Source organism: Crocodylus siamensis, chromosome 7 (assembly GCF_052110815.1).
Source record: "Crocodylus siamensis isolate JL-2025a chromosome 7, ASM5211081v1, whole genome shotgun sequence".
NCBI classification, from domain to species: domain Eukaryota; kingdom Metazoa; phylum Chordata; order Crocodylia; family Crocodylidae; genus Crocodylus; species Crocodylus siamensis.
The window spans coordinates 3,116,210-3,135,544 of record NC_143401.1 but is presented as its reverse complement, the minus strand read 5'-3'; the positions used below and the strand labels follow the sequence as shown (position 1 = coordinate 3,135,544).

Genomic DNA, 19,335 nt, shown 5'->3' with positions numbered 1-19,335 from the left:
ACGAAAGGCTCTAATTACGAAGGTTAGGATAAGACACTCTCCCCTCCCCACCCCCGCGGGCAGCCCTATGCTGACCCACAGGGAGGCAGGGAGCAATGAGGTCTATGCTGCATCCATCACCCCCCCACCCCAGCAGTGCAAGACCTCTGGTTTCCACCCTTTCCCCTCGTCCCTCCCATGTCTCTCACCCCCACGTCTCTCTCCTCATGGGGCTAGTGGGCCAAAATTCAGCTGGCTGTAGGAAGGGAAGCAATGCCTTGTGCACGGGTGCATGTATGGCAGTGGGTGCACAGGTTTTCTTTGGGTGGGTTTAGGAGGTAACGAACACTAACTAGAAGGTATATATAGGTGTGCCTCACACACACACCTGTATAAGACATATATTTTTACAAAGACTTCAGCTGGCTGTAGGAAGGGCAGGGAGGGCTCGGCGGGGCTGGGCACTCTAGGCCCAGGCCTTGTCCAGCAGGCACCGGGCGAGATGCTGTATTGAGGCAGCCAGTAGCGCCCTGGCATGAGGATGAAGGCAGCTCACTGCGGCACTAATGGTGAGGTTGAAGCTATTCTTTAAAGAGCAATATAAGCATTCATAAAGCCCTCCGCAGAATCGTGGAAATGCTTTTTAATCAGGGACCTGGTAGCTTTCTCTGAGTTGCTTTAAGCAGCTGGTTATAGCACAGACCCCAAATCCAGGTACTGTTGGAGCAGGAAGTGTAACTGGGCAGTCTTTTCTCTTGGTAAGGTGTAGACGGTAAACTAGCCATGCAGTGCCCTTGTGGGACGGGGTCCGTTATATCTCCACTCATGAAGTTCATGATATGCGCACTCAGTCCGGATCCAGCTGGCTCACTCTGTAAGTCAAAAGCGGATGTGTATGATAGTCCACCCTGCAAACACAGTGCTGAAACCTGAAAAAGCAAGCGGTGGAAGGCAGGGGAGATTCGCACCTTATCGACTAATCAAAGGGGGGGCGGGTGTATCACGCCCATGTATCGTGTATATATCAAATGCACGTAGGCTACCTGGAAAAGCTGGGGAAGCTCCATCCCTGGAGGTTTTTAAGATCCAGCTAGACGAAGCCTCGGCTGCGATGTTAGAGTCCTGCTTGGACTGGATGTGACGTCCTGAGCTCCCCTCCACCCTCGTCGTCTGTGATTCTATTAATTATACATATCGCACACAGGTGTCTCACACATATCACACACACATCATGTGATGTGGTGCATGTGTGATGTGATATGTGTACATCGTTCGATGGGCGATATCACACATACATTGCACACACATGTATCACACCATGGATACCTATCACACGTATCACACACAGAGACAGGATGTATGTGCGCGTGATCTATAGCATATACGTGTGTGATGTGATACAGATGTGCGCGATGTGCATGTGATGCGATCGCACATCTATCAAACAGCATCATGCACCGCCATGTATCACACACCTTGCACATATCACACCTGTGTATCACGCATCACACTGCATGGATCACACAACACACAGGTATCACACCCACGTGATATGCGTGTGATCCATGGGCGTGATACGTATGATACATGTGTGTGATACCTGTGTGTTGTGTGATGCGTGAATGTGATACCTGTGATTCATGGGTGTGCTGTGTGATACATGGGTGTGATGCGTGATACATGGGCGTGCACGATGCTGTTTGACAGATGTGTGATCACATCACATGTACATGGCGCACATCTGTCTCATGCATCGCACCCACAGATCACACGTCGCACACGTATCACGGATGACGTCACACGCACACGGTGAAGCGAGGCCGACAGCCCAGCTCCCCTCCGGCACCCAAAGGGTTACCGCGCTCTACGCCCCCCCGCGGGCCTGCAGGGGAGACAGAGTGGAGAGGGCGTGGTCTCGCTTGGGTGGGCGGGGCCACGAACAGGCACAGCCCCTGTCCTCCCTACGGGTCGCGAGAAGAGACAGTTCCCGTTCTTCCCACGCGCCCGGGAGGGACGGGGCTGTTGGGCGGTGACTCCTTCCTGCGGACCAATGGGGAGGGAGCGAGGGCGGGTCCGGCGCTCCGGATAGGCTGAGCGCGGCGCGGGAGGCGGAGCCCGCGAGCGCGGCGCGCCCCTCCCCCTGGCGGCTGTAACGGTCGTGGCGCGAGGCGCCGGCGAGGGGTGAGTGCGGGGAGGCCTGAGGCGGTCCGTATCCGGTTTAAACGTGTGGGGCGTATACACGTGGCGGTGCGGCGTTTTACTTGGAGCGGCTCTGCGGGAACCGCTCCGATTACAGCACCCCCGCCACCGAGCGTAGTGGCCAAGCAGCAGCGTTACCCGGTTTGGGGGCAGCCCCGGGCTCTGTTCTGCAGCTGGGCCGCGCTTCTTATGGGAGTCATTATTTTGGGTGTGTGGCCTGTTGAAACGTACTGCGCAGGTGACCCGTTCGCATTGTGATCCGGTGGTTTTCGACCTGTTTTCGAAGTGCTCGCGTGCTTTCCTCACCATCGTTCGCGGACCCTTTAGACGTGCACGCGCCCCCCGGACCGCAGTTGACAACTGCTGGCGTGACGCTATGTGTAACGTGTTGTCCAGGCCTTGGGGGGCCCTGCTGCGCGGCTGGTCGCACCAGGATGGAAACCAGCTGTGGCGTTGTTTCTCGAGTGCTTGCTCGGCTCCTTTTATAGCTGGATAGCCACCGTTTCATAGTTCATGGATAGCCATGTTGATGGTGTGGTAATTACTTTGCACGTGCAGCCAGTCTACCTGTATCGCACGATTTAATTGGTTGATTGTGTGATAATTACTTTGCACGTGTGGCTAGTCTCAACTTATCGTGCTGTTAACTGGCTAATTGCATAATAGATGTAGTGTAGGGACCTTGGGAATGGCTGAATGAGCCCATCAGGTGCCGCTCTGTCATGACTGACAAAAATGAACCTGCCCTGGAGAAAGGATGCTGTTAAAACACCCATAACTTTCTTCTAGTAAAATCCAGCTGTAATATTTGTGCTCTGCTAGCCGGAGGGAAATCTAATTTAAAACCTGGTTCTCTTTGTTTGTTCCTCCTGTAGTTAACTAGGATCGCAGTGATGGCCGCTCTCGAGAAATGCCCGGACCGGAGGTTCCAGCGAGCCAGCCCGTCAGGTATGAACTGCAACCCTTAAAACCCGGCTCCCTCAGCATCTTGTTGATAGGCTCTTCCTGAGGGGATGTGAATCCCCAAAGAGAACTGAGTTAGCAAAAGCTTTTTATGAAAAATTAGGTCTTAAAAAGCTTTCTTGAGCTTGGTCGTGCCCTGTGTCTGCAAAACCAGACTGTTGTACGAGTGTCCAGAGACAGGCCATCGCTTAGGCACATGCAAATGACTCTTGAAGAAGATGGCGGGGAGCAGGAAGAGTGCTTACAGTGCTGCTTTACACTGTTGCCAGCGTCATCTCTACTTCTGCATGCAGCTGCTATCACTCAGCGCGCTGACACTGTTGCTAAAGTGCCAGAACAAGTTTAGAGTCGCACCAACAAGCTGACCAGTGCGATTCGAGAGCTGTGTGTTGCGTCCTTATCTTCCGCCTCTAAGTGGCTTGATTTAGTTTCTTGATGGCTGCCGCTAGTTTCTTTTCTAACTGGAAAGGTTTCACGAGCAGCAATTGCTCAGATGAGTCAACGGATAATGATTCAGTTCTAACGAGCAAGGAGATGTGTGGAAGCAGTTTATGCCAGGGGTTCCCAACCTTTTTATGCTGTGGACCAGCAGATGTGGACCAGAAATTGCTGCGGACTGGCAGGCCGGGCAGCCAACCCTTTTTTATACTTGATATAAAAAACAATTGGCTGCCGGTCCACAATATGCCGGTCACTTCCAGACTTGCAGTCCAGCAGCTGACCTTCCTGCAGACCAGTAGCCAATCCTTCGCAGCCCAGTACCAGGCCATGGCCTGGGGGTTGGGATGCCCTTGTTTATGCTGTACTCTGAGAGGACTTGTGAGTGGTACTGGGCAGCGTCCTGGCAAGATGTTTTTGGCTCTAGTTGGGGAAATGATTTTATAACAAATTCAGATTATTCTTAATAAACTGTAATGCTACTTCTAAAATTGAATTTGAATAATTCCTTGCCCTATCCTGGCAGGGATAGGGAATTTTGGTCTAATAAATGTTTATCGTTCCCTGTCTCCTATCTTGTTAAGCAAACATAGATCTCGCTTCTTCTGAGATCAGTCACCAAGTCATCCTCCTTTCAGGCTTTGTCTCTTCTCTGGCAAGTAACTGAGCAGGTGAAACAGGTTGAAGATTACTCTTTGGGGGAGACTAGCAAGTAGCAGCAGCAGCTGCTTACAGCAGATGGCTCTCCTTGGGCAGTAGCAATAGGTAGTTCTCTGAAGAACAGAGATTCTCATGGTACCTCTCTGCAGACTCCAGCACAGGTCGGAAGAGTTGTTCCCTGGAGACTGACTGGAAAACCCCAACTCTGTCTGCAAAGTTCCAGAGTCACTTTGGGCGCTGTTCAAGTACGGCTGACAGTGGGGACACGGCAATTGGAACCTCCTGTTCAGACAGCACAGAGGGTGAGTGTGAATATTGGATCCTTGCAGTAAAATTGCAGGATTTCTTTTGGGGTCTTTTTTTCTCATTACAAAGTAAATACCAAGAACTTTAGTGTTGCACCCAAACCCTGGAGTGTGAAACAGGGAAAGACCAAACACTGTAGGAGTAATGTTGGTGTGTTTTATGTTCTTATATTAAACCATTCGTTTTATCACCTAAAAGATATGAGCTCATATAAAGAAGCTTGTTAGCTAAAGCTTCATGTGTACTTAGCCAAAGTTCTTTTATTTCCAGCTATAATGCTGAGCTTGGCAATGAAAATGAGTTTAGCTGCCCAAAATAAAAATAGAGTCCAACATGAAAATTATTAACTTGTGAATGCTTTTTTACAACAGTTCTATTGTGTGCATTTGGAAGCAGACTTGTGCTGTATAAACAGAACAGGGAAATATTGGTGGAAGCATCCCCAGTGATCCTTGGACTTGACACTTCATAACTGTGTAATGAGATGCGTTTCCACAGTGTCCCTTTTCATACAGCCTCTAGTCTGATCATCGGCTTTTTTTCCAACCCAAGAACAACGTAAGAGTGTTGCACTTTTAGCAGAAAAGAGCAACTGTTACTGCCTTACAGCTATGAGGGAATCTGTTTTTAGTCCCCTGCTTGTGTGAATCGATTTTCACTGCACCATGTGGCGTGATGAGGCTTCATATCTTGTAGGGGAGCCATGAAGTGTTACAGATCCTAGGGGCACTTCTCTCTGTCCCATTGCTGCAGGTTTGCTAGTGAGTAGAAACTAAATAGCTTTTATACACTTTCAACTGCCTGGTCAGACCAGCTGAAGAAGGGATGGCAGCTAGGGCACGTGATTCCAAAACCCTCCTGAAAAACATGCATCTTTCTGGACAGATCAAAGAATAATGTACATAGTCACAAACTAACTCATCACTAAATATTATTCCTTTTTCTTGCATGTTAAAGGGGTGAGACTGGAAAATCTGTTAAGGACAAGAATACCCTATTACCCGTGAGGGCACATTTCTCGCAACGCCCCTGTAACATGGACGATATCAAATCTTGCATGTTAATGCATTCCCATTTTAATCTGTCCTCTACCTTCTTTGACTGTTTTGTCAACTTCCTAGTGGAGGAGACACTGAAAATAGAGGGTGTTTACAATCTGTTCCTAACTACTTAAGGCTTGGCACTTTCATTGTAGGTTGTTCACTAGTTCTTATTGCATTCCAGGGTGGGGCTGACCATCAAGCCAGCCTTTGTTTCAGGAACTCTGGTGATTGACTCTGGGTCAGCCAACATGAGCCAGCAGGCTGGTATTATTGGGAGTAAGGCACTTAGGCTTTGGCAATCTGACAGTGTAAAAATAAGACCTTGATGTTCTCTCTAGCAGGGTTAACCTAAGATGCTACCGATGAACTAGCAGCTCCTTCCAGTTGCAGAGGAGGGGAGTTTACTGTACTATACTTCTTACTCTTTTTTTTCCCCCCTGCTTCTTGAGATGTCTCATACTACTGGAAACTTTCTGTGCTTCTCAACAATGTAGGAGACCAAGCAAAAGGTTCCTTAAACATGTGTTTTGAGTTAGTGTTATTAAATGGCACCTTGAAGTTCACCTGCTAGCATTTCTCAGAGCAGTAACACTTCCAGCTGTGCTCTGAGTGGAGTGGACTGGCAATTGTACTTGGTAGGCCGCTTTTTTGTATGTTTATTATACTGCATCCCTGCTTAAGCTTGTCATGCTGATAGTTGGTCAAACGGAATTGACTTTCACAAGTCTTTACACATGTTAGAAATGCCACTGTGATGATCCTAATAACGCTTTCAGAGCCTGCTTTGCATATTTCATGTGCTAGTGGGTGGAACTGCAGTAGTTCTAGGTGAGGATGTTGCAATGTAAGGTAGGGGACTTGAGAGAAGAAACTGGCCCCAACTCTCCGTCTGTTTATCTGAAAGTAAATGTTTTCTTGTCTGTCCGGATGGATATTTCCTCTCTTGAGAGAACTTTAGGCCAAGCCTGTGTGTGCAGAGATTTCCCCACTCTGTGCCTGTGTGTTGGCATTCCTTCCTAGCAACAGGTTTTATGCATTTTGAGACTCTTGATGTTGTCTTGCATAGATTCTCATGCTAGTGATACTAAAACTGTGCCTTTTTTATTCCTTCTTGTAGTAGTGTTTTCCTGATAAGAGCATGTGAGAATGAGCTCATTGCCCTGAAGCTGGGTGGGAGAATTATCACATGGGGATTGACCTAGAGCAAAAAACATGGAGAAAACAAATAAGCCCCTCTGGGAAAAGCCTGAACTTGGTACTGTGGTGTCCAAATCCCAGAGGACCAGGGAAAGATCAACAGGGTAAAACAAGTTGTTTTAGCATTTGCTGCTTGAGCCCCTGCTCTGCTCTATTGAAACCTGAGACTTTCTAAGAATAACTTTGCCTTTCCATGTAGGCAGGTTTGGTGGCTGTGACAGGACAGATCTGCACCCTTGGTGTTCTCTGCTCGCTTTCCTTTCCTACAGCTGGAGGGGCAGGGCCGTGACACTGCACCCCCAGGAAAGGCTAGTTCTGCTGCCATGTTCCAGGAGAGTTCTTAAGGTCAGGTGCTTGGTGGCGTAGTGTTCGGTGGCACTTGAAGCTTATCGCAGGCTTAGCGAAGGCTCCTGTTTGCTTTTGGTCTCTTTTGAGAACTGCTGTGCCGTGGGATGAGCACAGTGTAATCAAGGTCTCCGTGCTCAGTTTGCCAGTAAGTTTTAGCCTTTTTCCTACCTCTTGGGGATTGGTGTGTAAATGAGCAGACAGAGGAATTAATTTGTACAATTCTGCAATAACGGAGCAATGATACTGGATGACTGCTAGTTTGGACTGGTCCTTTGTGAGGCACTGTAACAGGAAAATGGCAGGCTCTTGAAATCTGTAATGCTGAGAGAGGCAGATGTGCCCTGGGTATGAGCTTCAGCTCCTGGATGGGATGAAATAACTGTGGGACCACTAGCGATGGTGGCTGCTGTCTTTTTGTGTGTTTGTTACAACTATCAGATTATTCTTTTTCCCCCCACAGACTTCTGCACTTCCAGTGGCAGCACTTCATTCCAGCCCATTAAAACCCAAGTGACCATCCCTACAGCCCATGTCATGCCTTCCACATTGGGCATGTCACCTTCCAAGCTCTGCTCCACAGGAGAGCCAGACTCTTTACAGAAGGTGCCATTATCATCAAAACCAGCTCTGTCAGCATCCTCCACTGAAAATGCAGGGCTGATGAGAAATGGAGACCCTCATGCTGTAAAATTGTCTCAAGGGCCACCCAGGGAGCTCCTGCAGCTCTATGGGACTTCCAGGGAAAACAGTTTTGAGCAGTCCTGGCTTCCCCATGCTGACCACATGAGAGCGGAAGATAATCGGAAATTTGACATGCCTGCTCTTGAGTTCACCCTTAACCGGTCCCTTTGGATGGATAATCTGTGCTCTGATCCTCACCTCAAGTTCCAGAAGTGTAATCCAAGCACCATTGCCACTGATGCAGCAAAGGAGCCTTATAAAGTGCTACCAGAGACGCAAACTGCACCTGGGGCTAGTGGAGTCTGTGAGCCCCGCAATGGGACATGGCCTCGTGGGAGCAGACCCACGCCGTTGGGACTTCAGCCCAATAATGTCTTTTCAAAGCCAGGGGCTCCTCAGGCACAAGTGTGGAGGCAAGAACCTTGCATGTTGCATCCGCATGAGAGGGTTTGTGACCTCAGCGCTTGGAAGCATCAGCTGGACAACATCAGAGTGCGCACAGAACAGATGCAGGTAGGGAGATGTGTGTATAAATCCCCCCCCCCGGTCTTTCTTACAAGAATGTGTGAAGTGACCATAGTTTCCAGATACTGGAGTCAAGGGGAAACATCTTGTGCCTCTATCTCCTCTTTATACTAATACATCCCTTCAGTTACCGGCGTACATTGAATGTGTCAGCGTAATTTTTCACACTGCTTCAACATTATGTAACTGCTCTGTTTGTCTGCAACACTCCGCAGGCTTGAATAAGGCAGTGATCCTCCTTTTCCAAAGAGTGTATGTGGGCAGAAAGTGATCGTAGTCGGTATGCCAGCTAACGAGAGTCTCGCCCCATATCTAAAGTTACGATATAGACAGACGTAACACGTGATTGGTATCAAAAGACACTGATACAAGCTGCTGTAATGCAAGTACTGCTTCCCTGCTTCTGTAGCAATACAAGTGTAGTAAATCTGTTGCAATTTAAACCTTGAATGGAACAGAGTTGGTTATAGCTGTTTGTCTCCCTTGCATGGCTGCAGCCTGTGCAGCTGAGGTGGGTACATATAAGAGCTGATGCTCATTTGCAAGTGGCAGTCACCTTGCCCCTTTTAAAGTGGCTAACAGGTACATTTGTTCATAGCCTTATATTACAATTATTGATTGATTGATTGATTGGGGGGTTTTTTAATTCTCACCCCCCTTCCCCATCCCATAAAACATTATCTTCATGGCTGTGGGGAGCCATCTATTTATTGCATAGGTGTAGGGGATGGAATGACAAACCATCGGCTTTGACCAGTAACCTACAGTGATCTAAAATGGTTCAGTAAACTCTGCCCAAACCCATTCAGAGTTTTATTTGTCCCCAGAGCTTGGACGCAGTCTGGAATAGCTGTGTACTGGCATGCAGACAAGCACACGGTGTACACAGTCTGAGCAGTGTTGCAATCACCTCACTGAAACCTAAGCCTTTCCCTCTTAATTTGTGTCCCCTTTCAGTTACAAAATGGTGTTGCTTGCAACCATTCCTCAATGTATCCCACTCCGCTGCATGCAGTCGATCCAGCCCAGTGGGTCGGTATCCTGAACGCCAATGAGAATCTACTCAAGGAGAAAGAGATCCTCATTGACAGGTAGGACAAGTTTCAGGAGGAAGTGAAAAAGAAAAGTAGAGAAATGTTCCTGAGGCTTGCTAGGAACAAACTCTGAAGAAATCCGTTTCCCTCCCTTGAGGTTTTGGAACTATTTCATGGAAGGTAATGTTTTACAAGCCAGTGAGAACAGGTGGTTACTTAAGTAGAGCCTGCAGGTTGTTTCTGAAGATCCTCTCAAGCTGAATCTATTTGTCAAGTTAAGGATGATCTGTGTTTGTAAGCCTTTTCCCTACTTGGTGGTCAAAAAGGTAGAAGATTTTTAGCCGTTAACCTGCCCATTTGCATTCAGAATATTCTGAACGTCAAGGGTACTCTTCTCAGCTCAGCTGGAGGACTCTCTCAGGTGTATAAGGGATGTTCATTTTAGTCTCACTTTACATAATGTGGCTCTGGGGAGGCTTGCCCATATGTCTGCTCTTCCCAAATACTGGCTGTTAATGCTGGAATAGGCAATATTGAAACCAGAGCTTAAGCATTTGGACTGAAAGTCCTTCCATGCTCACTGAGTCAGCTTGAGTCTTGGTCCTTTTCGTCAGTTACTGCCTCCAGGCAGAGGAGACTTGAATTTTTAGTGTGAAATCAGCAAGGATCAAACTTTTCTCACAAGAATATTTAAGTATGTTGGGTTTTTTTTTTTCCCACCATCCAAGAGGCAAAACCAGGCACAATCCCAAATGGTGTTCTCTACCCACTGACGACAAAGGCAGTAATCGGCACTAGATTTTGATGGCATTCATGGCAGCCGAAATGCATTATTCCCTCTGTTACCAGTAAAGGGTAGTTTGGTGAAGGGGTCATTCATCAGATCTGATTTTTATTTTGCTAGGCAGAGGCAACACATCTCCCAGCTGGAGCAGAAGGTTCGAGAGAGCGAGCTGCAGGTTCACAGTGCTCTGCTTGGCTGTTCTAACCCCTATGGAGACGTTTGCTTATTGAGACTGCAGGTAGGTGGGAACAGCCAGGGGAGAGCTGAAAACAGCATGCTCTGAATTCACTGGCTTCAGTTCTGATTCAGTGAATTCTTCCTAAGCCAGAAGGGCATGCAGGAAAGTCCCTCCTTTGGGGTCTGTCTGTCTTGGTTCATCTCCTGTTTATTCAGAAGGTGGTAAGGGTCTCCAGACTTCTGGAACCACAGAAAAAACCTTCAGTGGTAGCTGCTTGCATTAGTAGCATAACACCATCAGCCTGCAGTGCGCTTGGTGATAGGACAGATGTATAAAATGCTGAAGAGCTGATGAATCTCTTGGAGAGCTGGAAGTGCTGCTCTGGGAATGGCCATCTTATGTAACAGGTGGGTCTGACTTGCAGCAAGGAGCCTTGACATCAGTGACAAATTGTCTTCTGTTTCCAGGAGCTGCAGCGGGAAAACACTTTCCTGCGGGCACAGTTCACTGAGAAGACGGATTCCCTTAATAAGGAAAAGATCGAACTGGAGAGAAAACTGTCTGCTTCCGAGTTGGATACAAGGCGTATTCGGGAGACAATGAAGGAGACAGTACAGAAGCATGCAGAGGAAGTAAAGAAGCAGGAAGAGCGGGTATGAATCCCACTGGAAATGCTGGTATAGTGGTTGGGCTGATAGGAGCTCTTTGTTGTCGGGGGTATTTGTGGCCTCCTTTGCTCTTTGGACAGTTTGGCCCCAACCAAAGAGAACCTGCAGACTGTTAGTTGCATTGGCTTCTTTTTGGAAAAGGTGCAAAGTAAAACCTCCAACCCGGTTGTTCTCTGTAACATCCATAGTTTCATAGTTTCCAGGGTCGGAAGAGACCTGAGTAGATCATCTAGTCCGACCCCCTGCCATGGCAGGAAAGAGTACTGGGGTCAAACGATCCCAGCAAGGTGTACATCTAACCTCCTCTTAGACCCCCCAGGGTAGGAGCCAGCACCACTTCTCTTGGAAGTTGGGTCCAGATCCTAGCCACCCTGACTGTGAAGTCACGCCTCCTGATATCTAGCCTAAATCTCCCCTCCGCCAGCTTGTGACCGTTATTCCTGGTCACTCCTGGCAGTGCTTGGGGGAACAGGGACTCCCCCAGTGCCTGCTGATCCCCCCTAACTAGTTTGTAACAGGCCACTAGATCCCCCTCAGCCTTCTCTTGTGAAGACTGAACAGGTTCAGGTCCCGTAGCCTCTCCTCGTGGGGCCTGCCCTGCTGCCCCCTGACCATGCGAGTGGCCTCCTCTGGCCCCTCTCCATGCTGTCCACATCCCTCCTGAAGTGCGGCGCCCAGAACTGGACGCAGTCTCCAGCTGCGGCCTGACCAGTGCTGCATAGAGGGTGAGGATTGCCTTGGACCTGCTCGAGATGCATCTGTGGATGCATGACAAGGTGTGGTTGGCCTTCCTGACTGCCTCCCCCCACTGCCGGCCCATGTTCATCTTGGAGTCAATGATGACTCCAAGATCCTTTTCTGCCTCTGCACTGACGAGAAGGGAGTTCCCCAGCCTGTAGGTATGGTGCTGGTTGTTCCTCCCCAGGTACATCACTTGTCGGTGCTGAATCCCTTCCTGTTCTCATCCGCCCACCCTTGTAACCTGTCTAGGTCCGATTGTAGCCTAGTATTCCCTTCTAGCATGCCCACATCCCCCCACATCTTAATGTCATCAGCAAATTTGAACAGGGTGCTTTTTACCCCCTCATCTAAGTCACTGATGAAGATGTTGAACAGTGCGGGCCCGAGGACCGAGCCCTGGGGGACCCCACTGCCCACGTCCCTCCAAGTCGAACATGACCCATCCACCACCTCTCTCTGGGTGCGGCCCTTCAGCCTGTTGGCAACCCATCTGACTGTGGGTGTCCACACCACAGTCCCCCAGTTTCTTAATGAGAACGGGGTGAGAGACAGTGTCGAAAGCCTTCCGAAAGTCCAGGAAGACTATGTCCACTGCTACCCCTGCATCTAATGATTTGGTGACCTGGTCGTGGAAGGCCACCAGGTTGGTCTGACAGGACCTGCCACTGATGAACCCGTGTTGGTTGCCCCTAAGCATGAAATCCCCTGCTGGCCCCTCCTGGATGTGTGCCAGCATAATTTTCTCAAACAGCTTGCCTAGGATTGAGGTGAGACTAACTGGCCTATAGTTTCCCGGGTCTTCCTTCTTACCCTTTTTGAAGATGGGAACCACGCTGGCCCTCTTCCAGTCCTCTGGCACCACACCAGCGCATCACGAGTGCTCGTAAAGCCGTCCCAGGGGTACCACAATGACCTCAGCCAATTCCTTTAGTACTCTAGGGTGGAGATAGTCCAGATCGGCTGACTTAAATACATCCAACCCCTCCAGAAGCTCCCTAACTAGTTCTTCACTAACCCTTGGCTTAGGTGTGCCTCCCCTGGGGCCTAAGGGGGGCCCAGGAGGGGGGTGACTGTTCTGGTCCCTGCTTAGGAAGATGGAGGCAAAGAAATCGTTAAACATGTTGGCTTTGTTGTCTGGTGTGACGACCAAATTTCCTAACGTGTCCTGCAGGGGCCCCAGTTGCTATAGCTTTACCTATTCCTGCTTGCTTGCAGTGTAGAACACGTGGCACTTCTGAGCCCTCTCCTAGAGTGTCAGAGCACTTCACCAACGTGACTCTGTAGAGCCTTCCAACCTGCCGTGTCTCAAGTAGAGGGTGACTGATCAATTGATGTACTCATGGGTACTTCCTGTCTGTTGGGAGGCAGAACTGAGGCAAAGGCCAAAAGACTTCTCTAGAGCTATTGCTAGTTACTTGGTTTTGCTCATAAATCCATATGACTAAGACTTCACCAGGGAGTGTTCAAGGGTTTGTACAACAGATCGTTTGGATGCCCTCCCTGGGCACAAAATCTCTTCCTCTGCTCAAGGTGTAAAGTCTAATGGATGGCTTATACTCCTGGAACTTCACTCCTCACTGAGCAAAGAGTTTCAGCATAGTTAATGTTGATTTAATTGCACCCACAGACTAGAACAGGCTTTTCCTCCTTTCTCCTCACAGCAGTTGAAGGGGCTTCTCTCTCTCTCTCTTTTTCCTATCAAATGCAATGATCCTGTCTTTTTACAGTTGGAGAAGCAAGTTGTATGCAAGTCTGTTGTTTGTGCTAAGTAGACTTAAGAAAACCACGGGGCAGGCCGTGAGTGGCGAAAACTTGCTATGCTGCCTTGATAGATGTCTCTTCAATACACGCGGCACTTCCTGAAGTTCTTGGGGTGACTTGAAAAGAGCTTGTTGAAGATGGTGGGCAAGAGTCCTCACACACTGCACTGCTAAGAGGCTTGCCAACTGTGCGCCAGAAGTCTGAGGGCTGTGTCCTGTGGTGCTTAACTATCTTTGTAATTGTAGTTTAAACTGTACGCAGCCCCTATAAGGGCCAAGATGCCACTTGTACTTCTTCTAGGTTATGAAGTAGCCAATAGGGGGTTTCTAATCGGGGCACAGACCAGTTCCTTACTTATAGCAGCAGGTTTGATTGCTTCTGAACTCCTAGGGTGTTTCGCTACCTCAGGACAACTGAGTCACTAGCAAACACTTCAAACGAGGCATTTGGTGGGGGGGGAGCGTTAACAGCTTTTCTTCTCAGTCAGGTATCTTAATGATAGTGGGACAAACAGAGGAGGAGACTGTGGATGCACAGGAAATTGTAGCCTAAGCAAGCCACACTTTCAAATTTTTTCCCTCAGGTAAAAGGGAGAGACAGACATATTAACGGCCTGAAAAAGAAATGCCAGAAGGAGTCTGAGCAAAATCGGGAGAGGCAACAGAGGATCGAGACCCTTGAGCGGTATCTGGCTGATCTGCCAACCTTGGAGGATCATCAGAAACAGAGTCGGCAGGTAAGACAGTGTGCCTGGGATACTCAAGGTGCCGGTCTGAATTAGGTGTGAGCTGTAGTTTTACTGCTGCGAAACCCAATGCAGGTGTTTGGCCAAACAGAAGTGCAAACTGGCCTTTTTCTGAAAAAGTGTCCTGATCTAGGCTGCAAACAGGCAGTAACAATCCCAGCTAGTCGCTAGCTGAGCCCTGACATGGTATATGTAGCAAAATAGCTGGAATTGTTGAGTGGTGCTCTCTGCTGCAGCTAAAGGAGTCGGAGCTGAAGATTGCTGCTTTACAAGACACGGCGGCAGTGCTGGAGAGAGAGCTTGGAGATGTCCGTGCTACGTGCAGGGAGCAGGAGGCACAGATTGAGGCCCAGAAACGCAGAGAGCTGGAGCTGCTTTCCACTGTGCACAGGTAAATCCTCCAGTGAGGGAGATGGACCCTGCTTAACAGCAAGGGCCAGCCATGCCAGACCCCTGTTTGCTGGGAGCAGAGAGTCAGGTGCCTCTCCCCACTGCGGCAGAGCTGTGCTCTGGGCACGTATTGATTCTCTGGAGATTGCCCTTGGTGTTGCTCCTTAATCTGCTGTGGCTTGGGACTGCCTCAAGGTACATGTTCCAGCTGCTGCCAAGCAGGCGCCTGCATCCCACAAACTGGAGCAGAATGACTGAGAGCTTTGGCACGGAGTGGGGAGGATTAGCTGTGTTACAGGGACTGACCTATCTTCCTCCCCACAAATCTTTCATGGAGGTCCCCAAAAGTCCCAAGGAGGACAGGGTAAGGAGAAGCTTTTTGCCCATCGCTTCCCTTCCTGTCTCTGTTCCAGTCCCATTGAATCTCCTGTTCTCTGTCCATCTGCTCAATGCACTGTTTGTTGCAGCTTGCAGGACAAGGTGCAGCAGTGCATGACAAGTGCAGAGAAGGGGACTTCAGTTCAGGTGGTGGAGAAACAACAAGGAGAATCGGATTCTCTGCAGAAAGAATGCGATCGACGCAGGAAGGTAATGCAGCCTGCCAACAAGACAGTGGCAGCATTGCTCTGTGTCGACTCGGATTCCTCCTCCCTTCCATTGTCGCATCAGTGGTTAAGCTTCTTTCTGCTTAACGCTGAGCATGTGCTTCCAAGCGCACTGATCTAGCAGCTCTTGGCATGCTGTGCTGGGAGGGTTTTGATAGCTGCCATTGGTATGATAACAATGCAGTGCTACGGCATTCACCTGAACATCACAGGGATGGGAGGCACCTGGGGGAGGGGAAGACTGAAAGAATGCAACCTCTGGGTTCCTAACTGATACTTCTAAGGGTATCTTCCATCTGGGAATAATAGCACTTGAAGTACAGCTTGGTTAAAGAGTGAGATTGAGCTGTTAGACGAAAGCAGAAATCCCAAGGGGGATTGATGAGCTGAACATACAGACTTGCTCTTTAAATGTCCCTAATGCCCCTGCCTCTGATTGCAGATTATGGACAAACAGCAGAAGAAGATGGAGCAGTTGTGTGCCCAAGTCAAGGTGAGCATTTCATGCTGACAGACTGCAAATGCAAGTATCTGCTATCAGCTCTGCTGGACTAGTTAATTGGTGCCCAACTTTTCTGGGCTTCCGGCCAGATGAGTGGTGTGGGGTCAGTCTTTAGGTGCAGCTGGTTCAGGTGCGCAGGCCATGTTGTCTGGCCCTGTGGGAGCTGCCACGGTGTTAACTGCCACTGCTCCCTGCAATTTCCAGAGATGGGGAGATCCTCATGGGCCACATGACATGGTTTCATAGGCCAGAGGTTGAGCAGCACTGGACTAACTTGTCTCCTGTGACCTGTTCCAGGGCCTAGAGAACCAGGTAGCCCAGGAAGAAGGAACCAGCCAAGCTCTGAAAGAGGAAGCGATGCAGCGAGAGAATGCACTGCAGCAGCTACGCACAGCCGTGAAAGAGGTCAGAATTGGAGCTCTGGGGGCATGAACAATGAAGGGTCTTAAGCAGCGGTGGGCACTTCCACTTGCAGCGCAGCTTGCCAGTGTCCTGTTACTGCTGTTGAGCAGGATTCCCCTCTTGGTTTCACCCACCTCTGCCTGTCATGGCTTTCACAACCCTGTAAATCTGGCTGCAGAGTTGCTTTGATTTGGCCAGCAGGGTGCAGCAAAGGAGCCTTTTGCCACTACTACAAACTAGAGCTTCACAGGCCCCAGCTAAAAAGATTCAAGGTTGTATCTCAGCTTTAAGGGATGCAGAAGCACAGAGTGATTCCTGAGAGAATCGAGTTCAGGTGGGGGTCGAAGGTATGCAGCCATCCTCTGGAAGCCTCCACTCTGTTATCCATGCAGAGTCAGGGGGATGAGGTACCTTTTCTTTATCCTATCTATATGAGTAGTTTCTGTTTTAAAAACTGAGTATGATATAGTTTGAGCCTCAGTTGACCCATTCAAGTGTGGTCACAGATCGGTACAAGTCCCTTGTCTGGATTCTAATATTATTTGGTCTCCAACGCTGCTGTCAGCAAAAAATGACTGCTAAGCGCACAAGTCTCTGCTCCCAGGGCTAGAAGCGTTCCCAGAGTAAAGTGCCCAGAGCCAGATCTCTCACTGACTCTGTGTACCTGGACGATACCTGAACATACAAGTCTTGACTTCCCCTTCTTGGGCTGGGCTGTGCAGAGGAATGCTCACTGTGCACTGAGAGGCCACCAGGGAGCCTGACATCTGCGTGCAACCAAATGCTGCTGTTACAGCTGATCTAACCCTGCACTTGTTTGTGCAGCTTTCGGTGCAGAACCAGGACCTGATCGAAAAGAATCTGACGTTGCAGGAACGACTTCGGCAAGCAGAGCTGGGCCGGCCGCTCCCCAGGGAGACCGCCCATCTCACCCATGAGTTGCACAGCGAGCTGACCAGCTGCCTGCAGGACTTGCAGTCTGTCTTCAGCATTGTCACTCAGAGGGCACAGGGCAAGGATCCCAACCTTTCCCTGCTCCTGGGCATTCGCAGTAAGTACATACGGGGCTAAAGCTCAGAGAGGCCTTCACTGCATGTGCTGGGCTGGCACAAAATAGTTTGCTCATATAGAGAGTAGCGTGTCTTTTTACCGGGTTTCTGACCTCTGCAGGGCCTTAGAAGCCAACCTGCCTCTGGATTTGGTTTTTCTATTCTGCCATCTGCTTTAAGGAGTTTGGCTTCCTGGATATAATTGGGTCTAAAATAGGGCTGTATTATTTGGAGTGATGTGGCTTATTCACTAATGTGCATGACTACTGCTTGGAGCTACATGTCTGATGTGTGTTAATCTTCTAAATTTGTAGCTGTGCAGTGCTCGGCCAAGGAGACTGCAGAATTGCTGAGCCCAGATGGACTTGCAAAAACACTGACGGAGGTAAAGCAGCTGCACAGAGAGGTTGAGGACCTAAGGACAGCGATATCGGACAGATATGCTCAGGATATGGGAGACAACTGCATCACACAGTGAGAGACGAGCTTCCCTCAGCATGAGATGGGAACAGCTGGACATGACTTGAAAATCCCAGGAGACTTCGGTGCTCCTGCAGTGGAAAAATGTATTGGCACCTTAGCATCCCCCTGCTTGGGTACAACTATGGGGGGTCACTCACAAAGTCAGGGAGTCTGTTGCCAAGAGTATTCAGATGCTATTTGGCCAGCTGGATCTGTTCAGGGTCTGCGTTCCTTTAGATTCTTGCAGAGCTTTTGCTCCTGCCATTGGCTTCAAGCTGGCCCCTGGCCTGTCCGTCCTTTCTAATAAACTCCAAGCCAATGCCTGCCAGAAGCACTAGCCTCGCACAGATATTCAGGAGTCTGGGTGATACACCTGTAACACCATCGCACCATGGTGCTACAGGCTTATCTGAGACTCCTGCGTTACGTGGTTCTGGCCTCCAAGTGACGCGTAGTCACTTGTGTACTGAGGTCTGTATTGCTCAGGTATAGGGAGCTGATGTTTTCAGTAGCCAACAGGATCAAGAGCTGTGATGCTAACACTGGTTTCTGACCACGCTCCTCTGCTCGATTCTACCGCCTGAGGCCTTAGGATCTGATCCCCCTCTGGGAGCGTCCTGAATGCAGATGCACATTCAGACTGCGGAGGAAGGGGATTGCTGTTTGAAGTGCCTTTAAGCCTCTAGAGAGACTTCCTGCCCACAAGTTGCTTTTTCATGCCTAATGCATGTGCTGGTGAGGGGAGGAATTGGTCTGCTGGCTCTTTCAGAGCCATAAAGCAGTCCTGGATAGGTGGGACCTGTCTGGCAGGACAGCTCCTCTGGGCAAGGAACACTGTTGCAGGTCAGCCGATGCCTTTGCTCACAGCCAGGCTGCCATTCTTGTTGCAGAGCTGCCCCAGGGGAGGTCCTCAGTGTACAGTTGTGCGATCTGAACAGGGAGTTTCCCCCAAAGCCATGGTCTCTCCCACCTGTGCAATCCTACATCTCCCCCCTCCCTGTTGTTAAATGGGTTGTAGTTGAATCTCTTTGCCACTTTCATTTCATCAGCTTCCTGAATCGTAAGGAGAAGCTGAAGTGTTTTCATTTGAGGCACCGTGGGGTGGGCTAGCTTTCTTCTTGGATCCGAAGTGGAGAAGTCACCTCCTTGTTTTTCGTTTTAAAAAACCCACAAACCTGCTGCCCCTTGACAGTGTCACGTTGCTTTAGGTTTGCATCCATCTCTCAGGGATGAGCCCACCTGGCAGAGCCGCTCTTCCTGATCCCCTTGTTGAACTTCATTAAGACCAAACGCTCTGGGTTTTTGTTCTCGAAATCTGGGTACTTCCCCTGGTGTGCAAACAGCTCCATTTGTGTCATCTCTGACTCATGTGTGCCTGGCATATAGGAAGTGTGTCAGGGTGCGGTGGGTGGCTTGCTAACTGGTCTCTTCCTGGCTGGCAGCGGGGTGTCCGAGTTCTTTGTGCGGTTCCTAGGCGTGCTTCGGGGGGCAGCTCCTGCCCCTCGCCCTGGTGCCCGCAGCCCGTTTCCTTGCTGTCAGCTCTGTGAGGAGCTGCTGGGGGCAGGAAGCAGCAGCTTCCTCTTGCCCGTTGGCAGCCGAGTAGCCTGCATTTCGGGCCTGATTTCTGTGAAGCCCCGTCCCCCTCGTTCTCTTGTCCCCTCGGGGTGGGTACGCG

At 49.7% G+C, this 19,335-nt stretch overlaps 1 protein-coding gene across 4 annotated transcripts; it reads left to right on the top strand.

The window, feature by feature from the left end:
- The first annotated feature begins 2,070 nt into the window (after positions 1 to 2,070).
- CEP85 (centrosomal protein 85) lies at positions 2,071 to 19,017 on the top strand. Of its 4 annotated transcripts, XR_016443412.1 has the most exons (15): positions 2,071 to 2,160; positions 3,054 to 3,126; positions 4,389 to 4,541; positions 7,594 to 8,327; positions 9,297 to 9,430; positions 10,278 to 10,395; positions 10,803 to 10,988; positions 14,089 to 14,241; positions 14,487 to 14,641; positions 14,836 to 15,004; positions 15,108 to 15,228; positions 15,688 to 15,738; positions 16,045 to 16,152; positions 16,975 to 17,200; positions 17,513 to 17,654. XR_016443412.1 is itself a non-coding variant. In XM_090056474.1 (14 exons), exons 2-14 carry the CDS (start codon positions 3,072 to 3,074, stop codon positions 17,674 to 17,676), a joined length of 2,358 nt encoding a protein of 785 aa, XP_089912600.1. In that variant the 5' UTR covers positions 2,080 to 2,160; positions 3,054 to 3,071; the 3' UTR covers positions 17,677 to 19,017. The 4 variants fall into 4 exon arrangements, 3 of the variants coding, with proteins under 3 accessions (XP_089912600.1, XP_089912601.1, XP_089912602.1); XM_090056474.1 differs by lacking the exon at positions 14,836 to 15,004 and having other exon boundaries at positions 2,080 to 2,160; positions 17,513 to 19,017; XM_090056475.1 differs by lacking the exons at positions 4,389 to 4,541; positions 14,836 to 15,004 and having other exon boundaries at positions 2,080 to 2,160; positions 17,513 to 19,017.
- The last annotated feature ends 318 nt before the right edge of the window (positions 19,018 to 19,335 follow it).